We start from the raw sequence: 22440 nt of genomic DNA, 5'->3' as shown, positions 1-22440 counted from the left end.
CGCGCAGATCCTCCAGTGTGCTGACCAGCGGCGCTTTGGTCTCTCAGGTGCGCCCAGGTACGTAACACACCTGTGTGTATATCTGCAGCTCCTAGTTACTCAGCACACGGGGCATGCTTCATGTTTATGTATCAAGAACCCCCAAGTATGGCTTCGTCCGAGCGAGAGAGGAACAGATTTCTGGAGTATAGACAGTCGGAAGAGTGATCGGTGAGACTAAAACTTGTGAAGGTGCGTAACTAAGGCCGTAACGTTTGCCCAGATTTCTCGATAACTATTGTATTGCGGTCACGGTAGCTGTAGTTTCTATGCAGTATGAAGTAATCGTATACGGAAGAGCAAACCCACTCTACTCTACTCTAAAACGGTAAGTGTTGCGCCCAAGATTTTCAAGTTAGAGACGAAAACAAGCGAAGTTTTGGCTCCTTCTGCTAAGCAAAGCGGAAAACTGAAATGATTTTGTTGTCAGGGCGGTCGCAGGTATATTGTCTATTTTCCGTACCTCCGCAAATAAAGCAGTATAGCCATATTTAGGTCGCTGAAACTTCTACCCCCCTCCCCATATATCGTTTCACAACACAAACCCCATGGGGCGGGACTGATTTCTTGTTTGTTTGGTGTTAATTGTAATCCAACAACAACTTAATCCCGTTGGAATTTCAATCCTGATTTATCAAATCACGAAGAAATAATTTGTGTTTGTAAACACAATGATTGCTTTATTTAACAATTTGTCACAGTTTTGTGGTTGATCAATTATTCATTGTACCAACATTTTTATATGTTAATCTTTTAAGTTATAACATTAACGTTACTTGTAAATCAGTTATGTCAACATCCAGAAAGGTTCAACTTCAGTGTATGTTTCAATAGCAAAGTACACAAAGGTACAACATTGAAAAGATAACAAAAGCCAAAGTCCAGAAGCAACAAGCAACAACAAAAAAGGAACTAAATAATAGATGAATTCCAGCAATCCTTTACTCAAACATCAATACCAACTGTGGCATTGATTTTTAAAGTCTCATTCAATGCTATTTGATAGCCTTACCATGTACATCTGCATAAACTGTACAATTTAGAATCATTAAAAGGTGTTGATTAGTTGATTACAAATGAGGAAGCCATATCTCTTTGGGGAGCCTAGCTGTGAGTGTGAATTTTATACTCCCTGCGGGTACTTTCAACTATAACAGATCATATAACACTCACTGGTATCATAAAACTTAAATGCCAACATACACATTGGCTTCTTGTAATTTTTTTTTCTTACAACTGTTGACATCTTGTTAGTTGAGTGACATACATGATGTATTTCTTTTTGCCTGTCTTTTGTGACTGTAGCTCGTTATGCTGGTAACTTAATCATGTTTTGATTGGGCTAAGTGCCCAAAGTTACTAATAAAAATCATAAATCAATAATGAAGAGGTAGGCAAATTGTTAAGAGTCTCCAACCCTTGACCCGATGAGCCCAGAAACAACTTACAAGGGGCCTGCTTGGGTTTTTTTCAGTAGGCCAAAGACATAGCCAAAGGCAAGCTATTGTTACTTCTTGAGATTACTCAAATAATAATACTTGTAACTTGAATTTGTAAACAAGTGTTTTGTGGTGATGTGGCAAAAATTTAGCATAGTATTCATATGTACAAGTAGTAGGCAGTTCTGCTTAATCTAGTGTAAAATGTAGTCAGAATACCTCATACAGGCGCCTGTTTTAGTTTAATAAGTTGCGTTGATGAGGAGCAGTTCCAAGGAGTACTAGTAAACCGAAGATGTCTACTCTTCTCAAGAAGGTTATCCTTTTAACCTCCTTGCTGTGTCTCTACTCTACTTACTCTACAAGTACTCTACTCTACTCTACATTTCTACAGAAATGTTACACATCATCGACAATGACACGTCACACGAAAAATTGACATGAATGTTTTGTTTTGACAGGTTAGGCTTGGAGATACCACGATGTCTGCCACATCGTCTGCCTCCCCGTCGAGGCGGCCTAGTCTCCTACCCGGCGGCATGGATGAAAAAGACAAGGATGAAGCATATCTCGCTCAACTCCAGGCGACTCGTAACGCAAACCAGTTCTTCGAAAAGTTTGACCGTGCAGAGGTCCAAGAAATGCTGGCGTACACTTCCTCGCATTGGTTACTGTCCTCGGACGATCTACGGTTCTCTGTCGAGCCGCCGGATGGATTGGTTTCGAAAATGCGTGGGATATCGTACTCCAACTGTATCTTCCTTCTCCCTGAGGTGCCAAATTGTCAACCGTACGACTGTCGCGAACTGCACCAGATTATTCGCGACCTGGTCACAGGAATATTCGCATTGAACCAAGTTCCCTGTATATCGCTAGAAGCGAATTTTGACCAGAGTACCTCCTGTAAACTTCCTCCAGCATATCATGATACAAGAGTTGGACAGATCCTCATCAATCTGGACTATATGATGAAGGCGTTGTGGCATGGGGCATTCTTTCCGCCGGACAAGAGGGCAAAGTTTTCGGAACGTTGGAGGTCAAACCTGGATGTAAATGCAAGCGGCAAACCCGAGACGAAGAAGAACGTTTTGTTGGAGTTCACAACAGCAGGTATTTTTTTTAAGTCAACTTAAACTTGTCTTCTACTGCAATAAAAGATTAAGATTGATTAGTTCATTGTGCTGTAGTTTCAGTACAGTGAGAGAAAAGGTAGAGTTATTTCCACTTTACCTTTCTCTCACTATACATACTGAAACTCATCTTAACATACCATAAATTTTAAATTTTTCTCAAGCCCAGGTGCTTAATGTTTTGTTGCTTGAAATAGATCAGATGTACATGTAGACCGATGAAAATTGAAGAAAAGGCTAGTAAATAATACTTATTCCCATTATTACAAGGGTTTAACAGTTAACTGTTTGCCATTCTAAATCTATGTGTACAATTAAAGACTGAGCTGTTTTTTGTTCTATCTCCAGGTATGATGGACGTGTCTAAGGACCCGGAGTACGCCCAGGTGTACGGAGACCAGCCGGAGACTGAGAAGATGAAGGACGAACATGCGACCTTGGAAGAGCGGAAGCTGTTCATGCGTCATGTGGAGAACTTCTCACTGCAGATGACTGTTTACCAGACCAGCGTGCAGCAGCACAAGAACCTGTTTCTCATGGAGTCTGACTGGAACATCGCGCAGCAAGTGCGGATATCAGAGGACAGGTACGCACTTGTTTGTTCCATCTAATCATGATAGAATGGACATAAGACTTTGCCTGAATGGAACATTGCGCAGCAAATACAGATTTCAGAGGACAGGTACACTCATATATTCAATATAACTCAGATAAACAAGTTAGGAGGGTAAGGGAGCTTTGGTGGTGCTTTAAACAATATTAAGTGGTTGAAACAATTCTGTTAGTTATACAATGCAATTGGAAAGCTCAAGCACAAGTATGAAATACAGCTGGTTTTATTGTACTAAACGAACTTTTAAACATACTTAGCTTTGCACATCTATACCTGTAAACATTAGTAGTAAAATGTAAACCTTTTTGAAGGAAGCCTCTACATTAACACATTATTATATACTTCAACTAAATCTCTTGAAAAAAAAGCCACTTAAAAAACAGTAAGTCCACCTAGTTGGGATTGGATCCAACACTTTGTTACTGTAAAAAGAATCTATTTTCACAACATGTAACGATAGTGTTATACAATCTGGTGCTTTGTGGCCCTACTTCTATTTCTGGACGATGAGGTTTCGCATTACTATACATACCCCAGCAGGGGGTGCTCATGCCATGTTTGCACAATACACTTGCATGCAGTGAATAAAAAATGTAAGTATCTGTCTTGAATAGAGTGAAAGACAGATGTATACATAAAAATAAATTCCTAATAAAAGCAAACAAATCATATAGCATTAATCATTTTCTTTTTGTCTCTGTGGCATAAGAGGCAAGTAACCCCTCAGTTTTGCCATACAGATCAAATTCCATGGATCACTAGGCAAGGGTTCTAGTCCTGGTAATTCTATACTGTCATAACCCATATTGTCAAACTTGCCCAAGAAGACCACTCAGAACACTGATAAAATCTGGTCTTTGTGAACAGGTGGTTACTATAGACAGGATTCCTAATGCTTGTGTTGATGGTACATGCATGTATTAACTAATGGACCAGCTTCAAGTGGTCAGATTGGCCAGGTGGTCCGTATGTTGTCATGGTTGGTCACTTGTAATTTGTACAGGTTTGACTCTTAAGTTGAAAGACCTATATTTTCTGATGATGTCAGGTTGGATCAAAAGAGCTAATTTTTAAAAGTTAACCTAAAAAAGCATCCTGCTTCACCTCTTCTTCGCCTTTTACCTTACCTTATCTGACAGATCATTTTACTTTGGTTGCAATATTTTGTGACATGATGATTTGGACAGTGGTTTCAAATTGCTTCAAACCACTGTACTTAGCCCAGGGACTGGCCCCTTGCTCCTCTCCATCAAGTATCTCCCTGTCACACGGTCCTGTGCTCTAGTTTTTACAGTCTTAAGACTCAGTCCAGTGTCTTTTGAGATCTGGTCCTTCCAACACTTAGGCGGTACCGGCCGGGTACACCACATGTTCTTGGGTTTTGAAACTCCTAATTACCAGGTGTTTATGTAAATGGATATAGGTTACCCCGCAGGATAGACCAGCAGAGCTACCTGTTGATCCAAAACCGTCTCCAGATGCACCAGTCTATACCCTAGTTTTTAAAAATGGATATAGGTTACCCCACAGGTAAAGGTGAACTAGCATTAAATAAAAAAATCATCAAACCTTTTTGGTTTTCTGCTAACCCCAGGATAGACCAGCAGAGCTACCTGTAAGATTTGATCCAAAGACGTCTCCAGATGCACCAGGAGAGTCCAGATATAGGTTACCCCTCAGATAAAGGTGAACTAGCATTAATTAAACCGAAAATCATCAAACCTTTTTGTTCTCCGCCAACCCCAGGATCGACCAGCAGAGCTACTTGTTGATCCAAAGACATCTGCAGATACACCAAGAAATACCCTAGTTTTTAAAAATGGATATAGCTATAGGTTACCCCACAGGTAAAGGTGAACTAGCATTGAAAATTTAATCAAATCGAAAATCATCAAACCTTTTTGTTCTCCACTAACTAGCTAGTGTTGTTCTGTTGATTGTAAAACCTTTTTGTTCTCCGATAACCCCAGGATCCACGAGCAGAGCTACCTGTTGATCCAGAGACGTCTTCAGATGCACCAGGATCTAGTTTTTACAAACGGATATAAGTTACCCCACAGATAAAGGTGAACTAGCGTTTGATTATAAAACCTCTTTCTCACACAAACACTGCAGGATTGACCAGCAGAGCTACCTGCTGATCCAGAGACGTCTCCAGATGCACCAGGAGATGATTAAGAAACACCTGGAGGACAAGGCTGAGGTTCGGCGGCTCCTGGGGCTGGTCAAGTTCATCAGCTTCATGGTGCCCTTCCTGGTGGCCATGAGGAGGAGGATGAAGGTCCCGGATATGTCCAGGTTACTCGCACCGTTTATAGGTAGGTAAGATTTTTGTTGAAAGTGATGCCCTCTCGCAAAGCTGCGCTGTACAGTAGACACATACTGGGACACTTTTCTATGATGTATGAATAAAGGAAACCCAATGAAAACATAGCTATCTCCAATATCAATTATTCCTGTATGGTAGTTTCACAAAATCATCTTTTTTTGATTGGCAGATCTTTTTTGTTATATGAATTTATGGCTAAAGATTTAGTGAAGAATGACACCCTGGAAAAGGTTATCAGAGGGTTTAACTTAAGATTCTTCTATGAAGGGCACGCACAAGGATACAGTCTTGATAGAGATTGCCTTGACATATGACGTTACTGACACTTTATTTTCCAGATGACAAGCTGAGAACAGAGAGAGAACTCCCACCCCTGATGCTGGGACCTGATTTCAAGTGCAAGAACTTCTTCTTCGAGAACCGTTACCACCATCTGCACGGGGGCATCTCCATAGACCTGGAAACTGGATATCTAGGTCGGTATTCACTGATGGAGCTTAAAAAGGGATTAAAACATAGTTATTACTTCATCATGATTTTATCCTATGTCAGATTCTATGAAAAGTACTTTCAAAATTATTAAAACTGGCATTTATGATATTTAGGCCATGTTGATTTGATTGACATCTTTGTGCGCATCAATTTTCAGCATTTCCAATCCAAAGAAAGAAAAAAATTTGAACCATAGTGTAAATCGTACAAAGCAGCTGCAAAATGACCAAATATATGCAGTAGATTGAAAAAGAAATATTGTAAAATGTAATACATACTAACGTCATTGATATGATAGAATATCAATGTCAATTCCGACAGTGGAAAAGCTGATTTTGAAATTTACATTTTATAGATTTGGCTTTGCACTGTCACACTTTTGGAAATCCTTCAGCTTAGTAAAAAAATCATGTTTATGATTTTCCCAGTGAACCCTCCTGAGGAAAAGAAAATCAATGTTTCTATCATATTTTCCAGTGGACCCCCCAGATGAAGTGGTTGATGCGTTTGACGAGCTGCAGCTGGAGGCAGCTACTCACTGTGCCAAACTGTTGGACCCTGATGCCCCGTACATGGAACACTACCCACTGCCTGTGGTGGAACTCAATGGGAAAAGGTACGATTCATACTTGTTCATGTTCATGCAGGGCTCTAGCCAGCTCGAAATTTTTTTCCGTCAGCCAATTCCCATTGTTGCAAAAACCGCGAAAATTAGGATAGAACGATGGAACTGAATAACAGGTTTTTAATTAGATTATTGTATGCGAAAGGGCGCCGACACACTATGTCAACAATCATAACAATAGCAAAACAAACTTTCAGACCGTGGACAGCGTCCCCAAGCCGCCTGTAGCTTCCAACAAGATTTTTTGTCCGTCAAGGTTGACGGATTGGTTTAAAAACATTTCCGTCACACGTAGCAAATTTCCGTCAATTGACGGAAAAACGGACGCTGGCTAGAGCCCTGTGTTCATGTACATTTGTACTTATAGAGAAGTCCAAAGAACAACATATGATGTTGATGTCATAAGTATTGTGATGCTAGCCTGACTCACTGTACCAAACTGTTAGACCCTGATGCCCCGTACATGGAGCACTACCCACTGCCTGTGGTGGAACTCAACGGGAAAAGGTAGGATTGATAACACTTCTTGTAGTGTACTCTGAAAAACAGCTTGTAATGTAGATGTCATAAGCATTGTGATGTTAGCCTGACTCACTGTGCCAAACTGTTGGACCCCGACACCCCGTACATGGAGCACTACCCACTACCTGTGGTGGAACTCAACGGGAAAAGGTAGGAATGATATACTTGTAGAGAACTCCAAACAACAACATGTGATGTCATAAGCTTTGTGAAGCATGGCTTGATACTGCTTTTTTTGTGTGTGTGAAGAAATATAGATTGAAAGGGATTTTTTTAGTTTTCTTCTTAAATGATCTTAATATACTTTTCCTTAGCCGGATTAAATCATGTTGGCTCTTCTGAGGGGAGGGGCCAGTTACAGCCCCAAACAGCGGAGTTTGCTTTAAACAGAACAAAATTTCCTCATTTCACCCAACTCCCCTAGCTTTGAAATTCTTCCTCAAAGAAGTTTCATGTTGTGATGACAAACTTTGTATTTTGTAGCATAATAGCATTTTTATGCTTCAATACATTGAATATCATACAATTTGTCATTCATATATCATCTTGCTATCACCATAGGAGTACAATTATATCACCCTTAAAACACCCAGCTGTCTGATGATATTACGTGTATTTACGAGTAATTTTTCCCACACCTTTTCCAGGTACCACATCTTCTCCCTGGACTTCGAGACTTACTACCCTCAGTCTCCACACAAGCCCCGGTGGATCCATGCCTTCTATGACGTCACCGCCAGCCTCAAGCCGAAGAGGCTGCCTCTGACTGACATACAGGTGCACGAACACTTCAAGAAGAGGTTCGGGTACAAGAAAGCCATCAGATACAAGGTATGAAGAAATTTTGTTCAAAAGCGTACAAAGCAGTGCTAATATTATGATTTCCGAAGTCCTTCCCTACTTGTGCTTTAACTGCAATTACAAGCATTATGAAAATTCATGGTATAAAGCTGTATCTGCCAGATCTACATGTAGATACTGGTAGTATTTCTGACATGTACATGTATCATTGTGTAGTTTTGGTTGGAGGGGATAGGGGGTGCTTTTGAAAGGTGTGAAGCCAGGCTGTCTGTGGTACAGCACTATACACCTTATACACAATTTATAGAGTGAAACTAGTTCTATACCGAAAATGGAATATTTTGGAGAGAGATGTCTCCAGCTGCCTTGCATCAGCACTTGATGCCCATGGATGATTGATTAATCATAACTGATTGATTCAGACCAGTAAGGTGGTCGCAGAAAATTGGGATCAGAAATATAACTGTTATGTAGCCAGACTGGTGTTACATTTGTATAACTGCCCTTTGGTGTAACACACCAGCTATGCTGTCACTGTTACATTTTGTAAGTAAGAATTCTATTGGTTTTTGCCAGTAAGAAGTTAAAGTACAATCATGTACATCGTATCTGTTTATTTGATAGTATCTTCATGTATCTGATATTGGTTTGGCTGTATATAATATATACATGTAAGTCTGTGTAACACAAACTCTGCTGTCTGGGCTGTAACTGGCCCCTCCCCGCAGAGGCAGGTGTGATGTTGGATGGGCTGCTATAAGCAAGATTTAATCTGACAGGTCTGCCCAATTTGCCAGTGGCTGTCACAAGGGGCTGGACAATACAGCGGATAGAATCGAGATAAAAACAAAATACAACTGTACAACATGTTCTGGGTTTCAGTACTGTCCGAGTGTCAAGAGTAAAATTTCAGGTATTAGTAAGTAATGTTTACTTAGTACTTACTTCACCTTTATCCGCCTTTAACCTATGTCTGTTGTGGTGCTAACCAGGGTATCCAGGGATATTTAGTCGATGGACGGTAGTTTCAAGATATTGCCGTTTGAAACCGTCATCTGTCAACATAATCCCTAAATACATTGTTCTTAAAAAGAACGGATAAAGGTTACCCTACGGTTAAAGGTGAACTAGTGTTAACATGAACTGCTGGTCTTTCTTCAGAACCTGCAGTACGGCCTGAAAGCATCAGCGCAGCGGGGCCTGGTCGCCATCTTCCAGACGCTGTGCCGAAAGTGTCCGGCAACTCGGCTGGCGAAACACGACGAGCTGGGCCTGTCGCTGCTGCACCACGCGTCGATCCACAACCGTCCGCAGGTCATCGCTCTGCTGCTGCTGCAGGGGCTGGATGTTAACGTACGCAGGCTCGTGTCGCACTACACCACCGCCAGCAGTGGTATGTAATTTCAACATTTGTTTTTATAGAGAAGATGGACTCTTTTGCTGTACCTGTAAAGGATCTAGCCTCTGTTGCAGTCTTCAATTGGGGCTGGTTTTTATTTTAGGGGTCGGGTCAATTTTCAACGTTGGCTAGGTTCTCTTATGCCAGGAAAGGGACTTAACTGTGGAAGGGAGTTTGCCGTGGAAAGGTGTTTGCCAGATTATTGACACATTGATTGATAGGTGCCAATAACTGATGATTGACACCTTGATTGACAGGTCCGACATCCCTGCACCTGGCTGCCCAGTGTGGCTCGCTTGACGCCCTGTCGTGCCTGGTGTCCTGTAAAGCGAACATCACAATGTCTGATGACTAGTGATTGACACATGATTGACAACTCTCAATAACTTATGATTAACACATAATTGACAGGTCTCAATAACTAATGATTGACACCTTGATTGACAGGTCCGACATCCCTGCACCTGGCTGCCCAATGTGGATCGCTAGACGCCCTGTCCTGTAATGTGTCGTGTAAAGCGAACATCACCATTTCCAATAACCTGATATGATTGACACACTGATTGACAGGTCTCAATAACTGATGATTGACACATTGATTGACAGGTCCGACATCCCTGCACCTGGCTGCCCAGTGTGGTTCGCTCGACGCCCTGTCGTGTCTGGTGTCCTGTAAAGTGAACATCACCATGTCCGATGACTGATGATTGACGCATTGATTGACAGGTCCCAATAACTGATGATTGACACCTTGTTTGACAGGTCCGACATCCCTGCACCTGGCTGCCCAGTGTGGCTCGCTAGACGCCCTGTCGTGCCTGGTGTCCTGTAAAGCGAACATCACGATGTCTGACCAGGACGGCTGGGCGCCGGTACACCATGCCGCGTACTACAACAACGTGCAGTGTCTCAAACATCTCATCAACAAGGATAGCAGCCAGCTGGAGCTCAACACTACCAATCAGTAAGTTCAACTCGTTAGCTAAAACTAATTAGAGTTCACAACCAACAGCCAGCTACATGTAGAGCTCAACACTAACATAGGTTATTCCGCAGATTAGGGTGTAGCAGGTTTATTCAAATGTGGTTTGACTGTTACGTATGCACAGCGTACAGGGTTACGGTATAGTGTTACTCTGAGAGGGATTGTGCCCCCTGGCTGAATTGTCTGGGATTGAACCCCTAAGAGACTGGCCCTTTATTGGTCCCAGGGTGTCTTGCGCCACCGAGTGAACTTGGCAGGGGGTCTCAGTCAAACACATTAACTGGAGGATAAACACTGGTTCTCTCACCCACACACCTCTCCCCACCCCTGCGTCTGTTCTCTCTGTGGCCTGCGTTTCTCTGGTGCCCATCAGAGATTTCATTCAATTTGGTGTTTTCTCCATTAAACTGTGTTGTCTGATTGGTGCAATCTACATGTAACACCAACGTCTACTGTGTCTTGCCAGGTTCAAGTCAACGCCGCTGTTGCTAGCGGCAAGTAGTGGCGCCCTCGCGGCTGTACAGCACCTGCTGGCGGGCGGAGCGGACATCACGAAACACGACACCAAGGGAGACAACGTGGTGCACCTGGCCGCGCTGCAGTCTCACACCAACGTTCTGGAGTATCTCATCCTCATGAACTGTCTGGAAGTGCCTGTATGGAAGCTTCTAGTAGGTAAGACCTCAAAGCCAAGATAAGCATAATATAATTCTAGGGAATACAGCTGCAGGTTTGAATAATGTATTTAGTACTGTTTTACTGTCGGTAAGGACTTAGATAACCAGATACAGCCTAATAGATACAACTGACAACTTCTCTTTTAAGACCGTCTGGCCAAAGGTGGTCATTTAGATAATTTTTTCCATTGACACAAGCATTGAGAATCCTGTCTATACAAAAATGTAGTGACCGCCTGTCCACATAGAACAGATTTAATCGATCTCTTCAGTTGTCTACTTGGGCAGTTTTGACTCTGATATATTCCTCTTTGCCATATTCCAACTTTTTGAGAAAGATTTAATTTCAGAGCTAATAAAAATGTGCCTCAAAAATTTGTGAACTTCATTAGATTAAATGTTAATCCGTCAATAATTCAAAGTATTCAGTGCAGCACAATAATTTTTGATTGTAGATTCCCTACTTTAGCCTGAAAATTTTTGTTTTTATCGAAGTATCATTTTGCTGTGGTAGAAAGGTATATCTTTGTTGTTATTCCTTCATTGTTGATGAATTTATTGTACATGTGATGCAAGCCTTCCCGTTAATGATGTTGCAGGGATGTTGCAGAGTGAGGAGGAAGACAGGAAGCTGAATGCTGTGAGATCGCTGGACATTCTCTCTGTGTCTGGGGAGGAGCACTGGAAAGCCATGCTGGCAGCCGGTAGGTGGTATCATAAAATGATCAAAGAGCTTAACTTCTAGATTTAGTGATCATGGCATAGAGTTACTGGGAAATAGTTCATAGTTCATTACAGGAGTAGATGTTCCGATCCATACAGCCTCCTTAATCTAACAGGTGCATTTTTGTTACTCACTCACTCATTCACTCCCTACCTGGTTTATCCTCTGTTGCTCCCCATCCGGCAAGAGTTAGACAGGCTTGCACGTAGATGTGGAGGCTTGACGGCGCCTCTGTCTTTAGGGTTGGCACTGTGTAGGTTGAGAAGATGAAGATCTTCCCTTTTGTTGTCAGTCCATCTCTTGCGTGGTAGTCCATGTGGGTTCCTTCCCTCTATGGTCATTGTAGTGATCTTTCTTGGCCACTTCTCTTCTTTCATTCTATGGAGATGGCCATACCATAGTAGTTAAGTCAGTGTTAAATCTCATTTGTCCTATGCACTAGCCTAGTTATATGTTAACTCTCTCTCTTCTTCAAACACAAAGAAAGCCAAATTGCAAAACACGCAATAATGTAGCAACCACCTCGTCTACACCGAAGCCCCTGCACTGTGTCCCTGCACTGTGTCAGAGTCTTCAACCTCATGAAGTTGACATGTATCCGGAAGAACTAGTAACTAGCCTATCTTAACTTGTGGTTTACCATCCTGATGGCACTATTAATGGATATGCTTCCACAGGTTCCATCCCTGCACTGGTGGAGCTTCTCAAACACGATAGCGAGATATTACAGGCTCTGGCCGCCTCCGTTCTGTGCAACATCTCCGAACACGAGCCCGTGAGGCGAGAGATCGCCAACGCAAACGCCACCCCCGTGCTCATCCGTCTCCTGGGGTCGGCTGTGGACGATATCCAGTCCCGTTCTGCCGTCATCCTGTCAGACCTGGCGTGTGTGGACGATAACCAGGAGTCCATATCTGCACAGGTACGGTACACTGCTCTCAGGCTGTATCTGTCTGTATCTGTATCTATATAGCCGGTATAACCGCCCTTCGGCGTAACACACCAGCTTCGCAGGTGCGCGTCGCAGCAGCAGCTGGTTATATTACACCGAATGACCCGTCACACCTAGCTTTTGCACATCTATCTGCAAGCGGTCTATAAAACTCACTATAGGCTGGTTGTGTTTTTACAAGATAATTGATACTAAGTCTTGTTATTCAGTATCATCTAAAACACAGTTCAACTGCATTTTTCTCTGTCTTCCATGTCATTTCTTCCCAAAGCATCCAGTTACTAATTGGCAAAGATATGCTCAATACAAAAGATACTCTAGCAACTGGATAAGTTTTGTAAATGGTCATGTGCTTTATATAAGATCCACACTTTTATCAGTCACTGAAAATGAGTATCTACTAGTAGCTTCCATTAGGAACAAACTCTGGGATAGGACATAAAGGCAGAGGTCCTGTGTTTGAGTGTGAAGACTGGCCGACTGCTGCCTACCCGTGCATCAGGGATTCCAGCAGCAGTATAATCTAACCATGGATAGTGAGTGAGTGAGTGACTGCTGCTGGGGTCCATGATGCAGGGGTAGGCAGCAGTCGGCCAGCCTTCACACCAAATGGTTGACAATGTGCTTTTATATTTTATTTTCAAATGTCCTTGTTTTCCCAGGGCGGGATCCCCCCCTTGGTCCACCTGCTGGAGTCAGAGCTGGAGGACGTCCTGGTGAACGCCGTCAACGCGCTGCGGGTGCTGTGCACCGGTAACCACGGTAACCAGAGCACTGTGGCAGAAAACTGCGGCCTGGAACCCCTGGTGGAGTTCCTCGGAGTGGACTCAGGTTTGTGGTCTGCTTTGTGTGCCAAGTTACGTGGTTGCACTTGTCAAGGTGCTCCAGTAACACTTTTAGGTTAGGGTTGGGTTTGTCCTTGGTGCTGAAAAGGTAAACATTCTTTATGTTGCCAAAATTGAAACCGATGCCAAGTTCATGTTACCATAGCAGAGTAAAGCTTATTCAGAGTACCTAATAGGGCTTAGCCCAATCTTTCTTGTAAGATGTTGCGGCATGAGAGATGAAAATATGACTAACATATAGATGTAATGGTAAATTTTTGCAGAGTTCTAACTTGAAGTTTGTATCCTCTGGTTGCTTCAAAGGTACTTTTGATTTTTACCATAACTCTGGATTAGTTATTCTTATGGCATTTTTTGCACCATATATTTTAGATTTTGTGTAACATTTGATGGTGATATATAAGTTGGACATTTGTATATTGAATGCTTCTGCTTCAGACTTGACTTGACTTTAACTACATTCATTTCATTTCATACAGACATTCTAAAGGCGGCGGCTGCAGCGGCTTTAGCGTCCATCTGTGCCGGACACAAGGACAACCAGGACAAGGTGGTGGATCAGGGCGCGGTGCGGCCGCTAGTCGAGCTGGTGTGGGGGCGTAACGTGACAGTTCAGGTGAAGGCCGCAAGCGCGCTGGAGGCCATCGCTGAGAACAACAGCACCAGTCAGGCGGCCATCTTGGATCTCGATGCACCAAAATATCTCAACAAACTGCTGAAGGTAACATTTCATTCCAAAAAGAAAAACCATGCATTTTAATTTATGTAAAAAGTGCCGGAGATGCAACAAATTTGGTGTCCTTATATAAGGAAAAATGTAACATGCATGTTTCCAGGTTCACGTTGACAAAAGAATGGGGAACTTGAACACTATCTGGTCATTGGTTGGACAATCCTGTAGTCTATACAATATCTGTTACCCCATAACAAACTTGTGACAAGACTCAGTATTTTTTTATGTTCAGGTTTGATCTGTTGAAGCTGAAGAATGGGACTTGTACACTCATGGCATTGGCTGGACTTGTGTGCACAATGTTACCGGTATGTACTGTATGCCTGTTACCCATAGTAGACATGACATTGTGTGTTTACCTCTCCAGGTCTGGTCTGTAGAAGTAAAAGAACAGGGTGCCTGTACGCTGTGGGCGCTGGCTGGCAGCACACCGCGGCAGCAGAGGATGATCGCAGAGAAGATCGGGATCCCCCAGCTGATCGACATGCTGCTGTTAAAGTCTGAGAAACTGCAATATGTGGGTAAGTAGACAGTCTTATATGTTCAGCTCTCAGCTTGGCATACATGCCTATCGATGTTTAGATATGATATGTCAAGTACTGAAGTATCATTTTGTGTCATGTGTATCTGTCTGTCGGTGATTTTTAGTAAAAAGTCTTGCCACATCTGTGATGTGTTCTATTTGGTGTTGAATGAAGGAAAATTTTATCCTGCATGAATACTTGATGATGCAAATGGCAATGTACACTATTGGATAAAATAAACAGTTCGAACTTTTCGAAGATTTTTGTAAACCTTTTGCCATTTTCTCCTGTTATAGGCTGTTTGGCAATCATTGCGTTGAGCCGCTCGAGTATCGAGTATCAAAACAAGATCTGTCGTGAGAACGGGATCCAGCCGTTGGTGCGACTGCTGAGATCACCCAAGACTTCTGAGACGGTACTGCTGACTGTTATCAAGGCCCTGGGCACTCTGTGTATAGGTGAGGACCATACAATGTACCTACATACATACATTAACGACCTGAGGTTGGGAACAGGCTAGTACATAATTTAACTCCATAAAGCCCCAAAGAAGGTATATCTTTTCCAAGACTTCTGAGAGAGTGCTGCTGACTGTTATCAAGGCCCTGGGTACTCTGTGTATAGGTGAGGACCCTTCCTGTCTTAGTGCAGAAGGAGAAAACAATTTGTTTTTGCAGGTGTGTTCTTTTTCGTTCTTCCTCCTGGCAGAAAGGGCATACAGAAAGGGCTGTGCTGTGTACGAGGCTTGGCTTCCTGGGCTATCACGTTGGGCTACTCAGATTCTTAGCCCCAATTCTTTTTTTCACCCATACACAGTACTTTGGGGCTAGCCTGCTGGTATAGTGTTGTATGCAAGTAGCTTGACGCAATGCTAGAGAGAAGAAATTATGCATTTTTGCAAAAATGTTGCCTCTCTAGTCAAAATATGAGTTAGGATATTCAGTCAAACCTGACTTTTCCATGGCAGAAAACAACAGACTAAGTTATAAAATTCTGGAACAAGTTGAACTGTGTGTTATAACGCATTGTTTGATAGTGATTCTAGATGCAAGATATGTATAAGTGTTTTAGTAGTTACACCTTTGCATTATTTTGTACCTACAAAAGTACAAAATGTCAAAGACTGATGCTATTCAAATATCCACAGGTGTTGCCCACAGTAGCAATAAGGTGACCCAAGGGAAGATAGCAGAGGAGCAGGCCATATCTACATTGTGTAAAATCTTAGGGAGTACATCAAATGAGATACTACAGGTAAAACGCTTTTTGTTCTTAGTTGTGAAAACTCAAGAATAACTCAGGCGACCTATGAAATCTGGTCTGGTTGGACAGGTAGTTGCTATAGACAGATTCTCAATGGAAAAATTATCTATGGAATCATATTGGCCATGTAGATGTGGTCACATAGTGGTAGGTTTTTCAATTCATTTGGACATATCAATCATGGTAACTTCAATTCTAAAACATCTATCATTCAATTTGCAAGTAGTAGTGGACAACCTCAGGCCAACTGTACACACTCACACCACATGTTCAGAAAAGACGCTGTAGCCCCAATGGTTCCCATTCAGAACTACTTTAAATAAGCCCACCACCAGACTAGTTTCGCCATGTGTGTGGCGTCTTCAATGGTCAGAGTTCAAATCAATGTTGTAGCATTCAATGTGTTAATTATTGGGTATATAGCTCCCTCCAGTCACAAGAACAACATAGCTGTTTTCTTTGCAATTAAGGTAAAGTCAATCATTATTTGCCATGAACCCCAACATAGACTCCTGCAGTTCTTTGGAAAGTTGCTCAGATGTCTCAGTAAAAGGATGCACTGTACAATGCTTACCTCTGTCTTGACTGTGTTTCAGGTGGAGATAGTCCTGGCTCTCTCCTGTATCTCCCTGAACAACAAGGACATCCAGGAGGTGCTGAAGGAGGAGGAGACGTTCTCACCCAGTATCCTGTTACAGCTCTTCCACTCCAGTAATAAGGTAAACATGTCCTCATCTAAGATATACAACTAAAGATTTTCTTCACTGCCACAGCCAGTTTGTCCAAGATTTGGGCTACCTTCCTTTAATATATTATGATATTGTCTCTATAATATCTATATTAAGCAGAAAGTAGCCAAAATGTTAGTGAGAAAATTGAATGCGATTAAAAAAAAATGACACCAACTCAATGAAAATATGAGTTGGTCTTGGTCAAAGTTCATCTTGAATGATAAGACAATCTGTCCTGTAAATAGTTAGGTGAGAAGTGATTGACTATTACTATATTTGACAAGAAGCATTTAGCTTTAGTTTTTGATCTATTACACTTAGGTTATTATACAATTACATTACACAATGTAGTAGGTTTTGCTTTGAAGAATTCAAATCGGAATTTCCAACAGGATGCTGGATATTTATGATTGAAGAATAAATGAATGCTAAGAAATGCATCTTAAATTCCTGATCTCCCCCAGGATGTACAGTTGAGAGCAGGCACTGCCCTGTCCACATACGTCTTCAACAACACTGCAAACCAGTACAAGATCAGGCAGCTGGGCGGGATTCCGCTGGCCATATTTGAGCCCTTCCTACTGTCAGAGAACGAAGCCTACCAGGCACACGCTTCATTCCACGTGAGTCGTGATTTGGTGGATTCATAACGTAGAAGTAAAAATTAAAAATGGTAGGAAAGAAGAACAGATCAGAGCCAAAGACAAGTGTAATTCAGTACCAAGGACAGTCATCATTGTAAATTTTGGAAATACTCTTTTGAAGTATTTTTGTACAAAGGACAGTGTTGCTGACACTGTTCTTTTCTGCTTGTCAGTTTTCCTGGTCTACATTGTATGTCAAGGGATGAAGTCTGCCATATCGGTTTGTTTTCAAGAATTTCCTGAGTGTGTTTTCTTCTTTTGCTGGACATACAGTAACCTTCCAACCTGACCATGATGTCTTGCCTTCATTTCAGGGGTAAATGACAGCTTTCTAATGCAGGCCCTTTAAAAATGTGTTTGTTTATGTGTACAGGTTGTGGTGCTGGCCCGAGTGATTGTAGATCAGGACCAGGTCATGCTGACAGCCCGCGGGGTCACACAGCTGGTGGAGCTACTGCAGTCAGATGATGACAACACGGTGGTTTTAGCAGGTGACTAATGGTCTTTAAAAAGACAGTATTTATAGCAGAAAGCAAAATTATAAATACAACTAATGTAAAGATAATGTACAAAGTGGAATTTCAGTGACATTGTCTGAAATGTAGACAAAGTCTTACTGTACAAATACTTTACTCTTGCAGGGCTACATGTACCAAAACTCAAAACATCTGGGAAGAATATTCTATTTGGTGGAATTTTACAATGTTTGCACCCCTTAATTACTCGACTGCCATGGGAGCAGAAATATGTTGATAGTATTTCACAAACTGTATGATAAATACTTTTACTGAATTTTTGCATGATCCTAGAGGTTTGTATTATGTTTTGAATTATCAGTTGCAAGGCATAACCTGCTTTTTGCAAAGGAATGAATCCAGCCATAAACAATGTAGCTGTATCTTTGTGGCAGAAGTATGATACACTGCAGTGCAGTAAGATGTGTTACCAAGTGTTGAAGTTAAACATAATTATGTCCATTTTTCATTCTCAGCGAGCCTGATGGGCAGCCTAGCCCACACCAGAGCAGGGATCCCAGACGCCATGGTGACGTGTGGAGCCGTGGAACTGTTAACAGAACATCTGTCTTCTCATAACGACCAGGTACAAACATACAATTTCTTCTTACAAGTTCCACTGTATTGTAAGCTTCATAGGCTAGATTGAAGCAGTTGTGTTTAATAACTGGTAGACCATCTTCAGTAGTATCACACCACAAGGACCTCTACTCTTTTACATATTTAGATTCTTAAAAGTTAAATGTGCCAAAGGTGTAGCTTTCCTATCGTCAAAATGGTACCTTTTGCTTTACATCTAATCTAGAAAGACATCCCTAATTGAAGCTTGGTAGTACTACTTATTTTGACCAGAGTTGAGTGAAGAAATGGACTTGATGTGAAGAGCCTTTCCCAAATGCACAACATTGAGGCCTGCTTGGGATTGGAACCCAGAGCCTTTAAATTTTAATCAACAACCGTTAAACCAGATACAGCAGATGCCAGTTAAATTTACAACGGATTTCCACACACTTCTGTTAATTGTACGAAATCCTTAAATCCCAAACCGGTGTGGTTCAGCTGAATAACTTTGCATTGTACCACACACGAAATACGCCAAATGGGGTGACTGTGCAATTTTGATAAAAACATTTAAAAACAGCTTATACTGTACCTGACTCAGATTCATCACGTCTCCTTTCCAGGTTCGTTTCTACGCTGCCGTTGCCCTTGGTTACCTGACCTTTAACCGAACGGCAGGGCGCGAGCTACTGGTCCTGTGTCGGAACACCCCGGGTCTGTACGATGTGCTGGTAGAGAATATGGGTCAGGACGCTCGCATCAGCATGGAGTTCACAGATACGTTCAGGATGGCCAAAATGGTGGGGCTGCCCTCACAGAGGTGAGTTTGTAGCATTTTTATTCAGTGTCACTTACAAAAGATAGTGGATGTTACCTGAAATGCCTGACCGTTGCCACAATCATATCCAGTTGCATGAGTAACTGCTTTTTGGCATATCAGTACTGCCCTCACAGAGATGAGTACTGAAAATCGTTTAACTTTAGTAGGACTTAATTTTGCTGTTTGTCACATTTGTAGCATTTGAGATTGAGACAATACAGAAATAGCAAGACCGATCACACGCTTATAGTGGTAAGAGGTACTGTAAGACTCATGGGGTATTTAGAAGATTCTCAATTTCACAGTAGGCTGTACATGTATTTCTGCTTTTATGTACAGGATCACCAAAAGTGGCCACAATGGCTACATGTATGTGGTCCATATGCAGAGGTAGTTACACATTGTCAAGTAGATGTTTGTACACTAAATGTTTGTATGCAGTTTTATCTGTTGTTATACTCCCTACAGTTAGTTCCTTTTAGTAATGTTTTCTGTTTCATTGTTTTTCAGTCTGGAGATCAATGGAGGCCCTCCTATACAGTATCCAGGATCAAGAGGTACTGTTACAGTTTGATTTGATTTATTTAGCTGTTTAAAAAGCCATACAGCCAGGGCTACCCAACTAGTCGGAGGCTAGCCCAGGGCTAGCCCTGGTAACTAGACAATATTAACAGTTAAATTATTCATTTTACAGATACAGATACATGTACGTTATACAAATAATGCAAAGCAAGGACTTACTTTGTTAATAGTAACAGTAATTGTAACAGCTACATTTGTATGAAAGCTTTAGTATGGTTGCAGTACAAAAATATAACCTAACAGTTACCTGTGTTTGGTCATTACATGTTTGCCTTTAGTATAATCCTCTGGGAAATTGTTAGTGTAAAGTTTGGATCAGAAAACTTGTAAATGAAAACCAAATACATTTTATATCTTTTCTGTAATAAGTAAGAGTTTGTAGAATTCCTATACTGGTCTGTAAAACTCACTCAAATTTGAAAACTGTTTGATTTATATTTTTCCTCAGGATATGCGCGACCCTACACAGCCATCGGCCTGACATCCACCACCAAAGTGCGAGACAAGCCCGGCCCCAGGACTGTGTCTGCGCCTGCAATCATCAACACAAGGGACAGGAGGCGCCGCGAGAAGTCAGCAATGATCTCTGTGTCTAAGAGCATGGCAACTCTTACACACAAGGAGGAGGAAAATGGCGGTCGGAGTTCTAGAAAGCAGCCTAGAGCATCTTCAAGGGTTAAAAAAGCTTGGACGTGATTTTACAGTTAGACACTGTACAATTTGTGTAGTTCTAGAAAGCAGCCTAGTGCATCTTCAAGGGTTAAGAAAGCTGAGTTAGAAACTAGAATGCTGTACAATTTTTCAGTGGTTTTATTTCATGATAGGACTATCCAGCCATAGCTGAAGCAATAGGGCTGATATAACGATCTTACTGTGGTCAATGTTGATCAAAGGAAGCCTTAACGAATGTTTCTGCTGTATTTAAATTTGCTTTTGAAAAAGTTTGCATTAAGATTAAGACAGCTTGGACCTGATCTCAGAGTTAGACACTAGAATACTGTAAATTTGTTTACTTTTGCAGCAGTGTTATTCTATGGTAGGACTATCCAGCCATAGCCAGTAGGGCTTATAATTATGTCATTTTGGATTTTACCATGGACAATATTGACTGAAGGAGGCCTTATGGATGTCTCTGCTGTATCGAAATTTTCTTTTGACAGAATGCCAATACAGTAGTCATACGTTGGAAATGTACATTCTTGATGTCTTGAGTTCCAGTACAGAAATCACAGCGCAAAATGAATTAAACCACTGTGAAAGTTTTACGATTTTACAGTAAGCAATAGGACCTGAAGTATGCTTAGGGCCATGTCACTTTGAATGTTGGCTTTTTTCTTTGAATTCCTTGAAAAATGTTTTTTTTAGTCAACTTAAATATCTAAGGACCAAACCAAAAGTGTGCATTATGAATTTTTAAAGAAATATTAAATGAATTTACTACAATGTACTTTTAAAGTTTAAAATAGGCACTTGGTAGTATTCAATGTCTGAAGACTGTTGTCACTTAAAATCATTGTGTGCAAAAATTATTGAGAAAGATGATACTTTCTTGGTCAGTATGACTGTTCTATGTAGTTTTGTATGATAGTGACAGAACACTCAAATAACTGTATGGCAGAACGTAATATTAAAGTGCTAGGAGTTGCTGAGACGCGCTTGAAAGGAAACGGAAGAAAAACTGTGCACAATGGGTATGAACTAGTATACTCTGGAAGTGAAAAGGACACTAGACATGGAGTAGCATTCTTCCTAGACCCAGAATTCTCCAAATACATAGAGAAAGCAGAATATGTGAGCAACAGAATCATTGTAGTAACACTCAATATAAACTCATATAAAACATCACTTGTCCAGGCATATGCGCCACAACAAGGCAGACCACGAGAAGAAAAAGTACACTTCTTTGAGCAACTTGAGGACACTCTTGACAGTCTACCAAATGAAAGTGACATTATCGTCATGGGAGACTTGAACTGCCATGTTGGTAGTGATGTAGTAGAGGGAGTGATTGGCAAGTTCGGAGTGGGAGAGAGAAATGAGGAAGGGGAGATGCTCATTGACTTTTGTCTCAGAAACAGCCTCGCTGTAATGAACACATACTTCGATCACCAAGAAAGCCACCAATACACATGGTACAGATATAACTCTCATATTAACCAATATGATCAGAAGTCACAAATAGACTTCATACTTACAAACAAGAAATCCATTATCAGAGATGTGAAAGCTTTTCCATCAGTATCACTTGACTCAGACCACAGACTGATAAGAGGAAAAATGAAAATACATCTACCAAAACCTGAAAAGAAAATAGTGAGGAAAAGAGTCAAAATTGAAAATCTGGCAAGTGTTAGAGAAAACATCGAAGAGAGACTCCATGACGAGAAAAACAACATAAATGGAGATGATGTAGACAAACACTGGAACTCTTTAAAAACCTGCCTCCAAGACATCCAACATGAAATAGTAGGAATGACTGTTGTGGGTAACCCCAA

The 22440-nt window shown here is 41.5% G+C and overlaps 1 protein-coding gene across 1 annotated transcript; it reads left to right on the top strand.

Moving 5' to 3' along the window:
* On the top strand, positions 1-20656 carry LOC118407396 (ankyrin and armadillo repeat-containing protein-like). The gene is made up of 24 exons (XM_035807870.1): positions 1-231; positions 1940-2588; positions 2957-3194; positions 5337-5539; positions 5889-6026; positions 6520-6658; positions 7837-8020; positions 9152-9383; positions 10152-10353; positions 10841-11049; positions 11651-11755; positions 12453-12697; positions 13390-13558; positions 14052-14293; positions 14673-14826; positions 15126-15287; positions 15977-16083; positions 16689-16811; positions 17288-17446; positions 17841-17958; positions 18459-18568; positions 19167-19363; positions 19874-19920; positions 20394-20656. Exons 2-24 carry the CDS (start codon positions 1961-1963, stop codon positions 20639-20641), a joined length of 4359 nt encoding a protein of 1452 aa, XP_035663763.1. The 5' UTR covers positions 1-231; positions 1940-1960; the 3' UTR covers positions 20642-20656.
* The last annotated feature ends 1784 nt before the right edge of the window (positions 20657-22440 follow it).

Source organism: Branchiostoma floridae, unplaced genomic scaffold (assembly GCF_000003815.2).
Source record: "Branchiostoma floridae strain S238N-H82 unplaced genomic scaffold, Bfl_VNyyK Sc7u5tJ_1336, whole genome shotgun sequence".
Lineage (NCBI taxonomy): Eukaryota > Metazoa > Chordata > Leptocardii > Amphioxiformes > Branchiostomatidae > Branchiostoma > Branchiostoma floridae.
Note: the sequence above shows the minus strand (reverse complement) of the source record. Positions and strands in the feature narration are given on the sequence as shown.

Coding starts and splice junctions, on each gene's coding strand:
- LOC118407396 (XM_035807870.1), top strand. CDS start 1,961: ATGTCTGCCACATCGTCTGCCTCCCCGTCGAGGCGGCCTAGTCTCCTA. Junction 6,027..6,519: donor CCTGGAAACTGGATATCTAG/GTCGGTATTCAC, acceptor CATATTTTCCAG/TGGACCCCCCAGATGAAGTG. Junction 16,812..17,287: donor TCTTCCACTCCAGTAATAAG/GTAAACATGTCC, acceptor GATCTCCCCCAG/GATGTACAGTTGAGAGCAGG.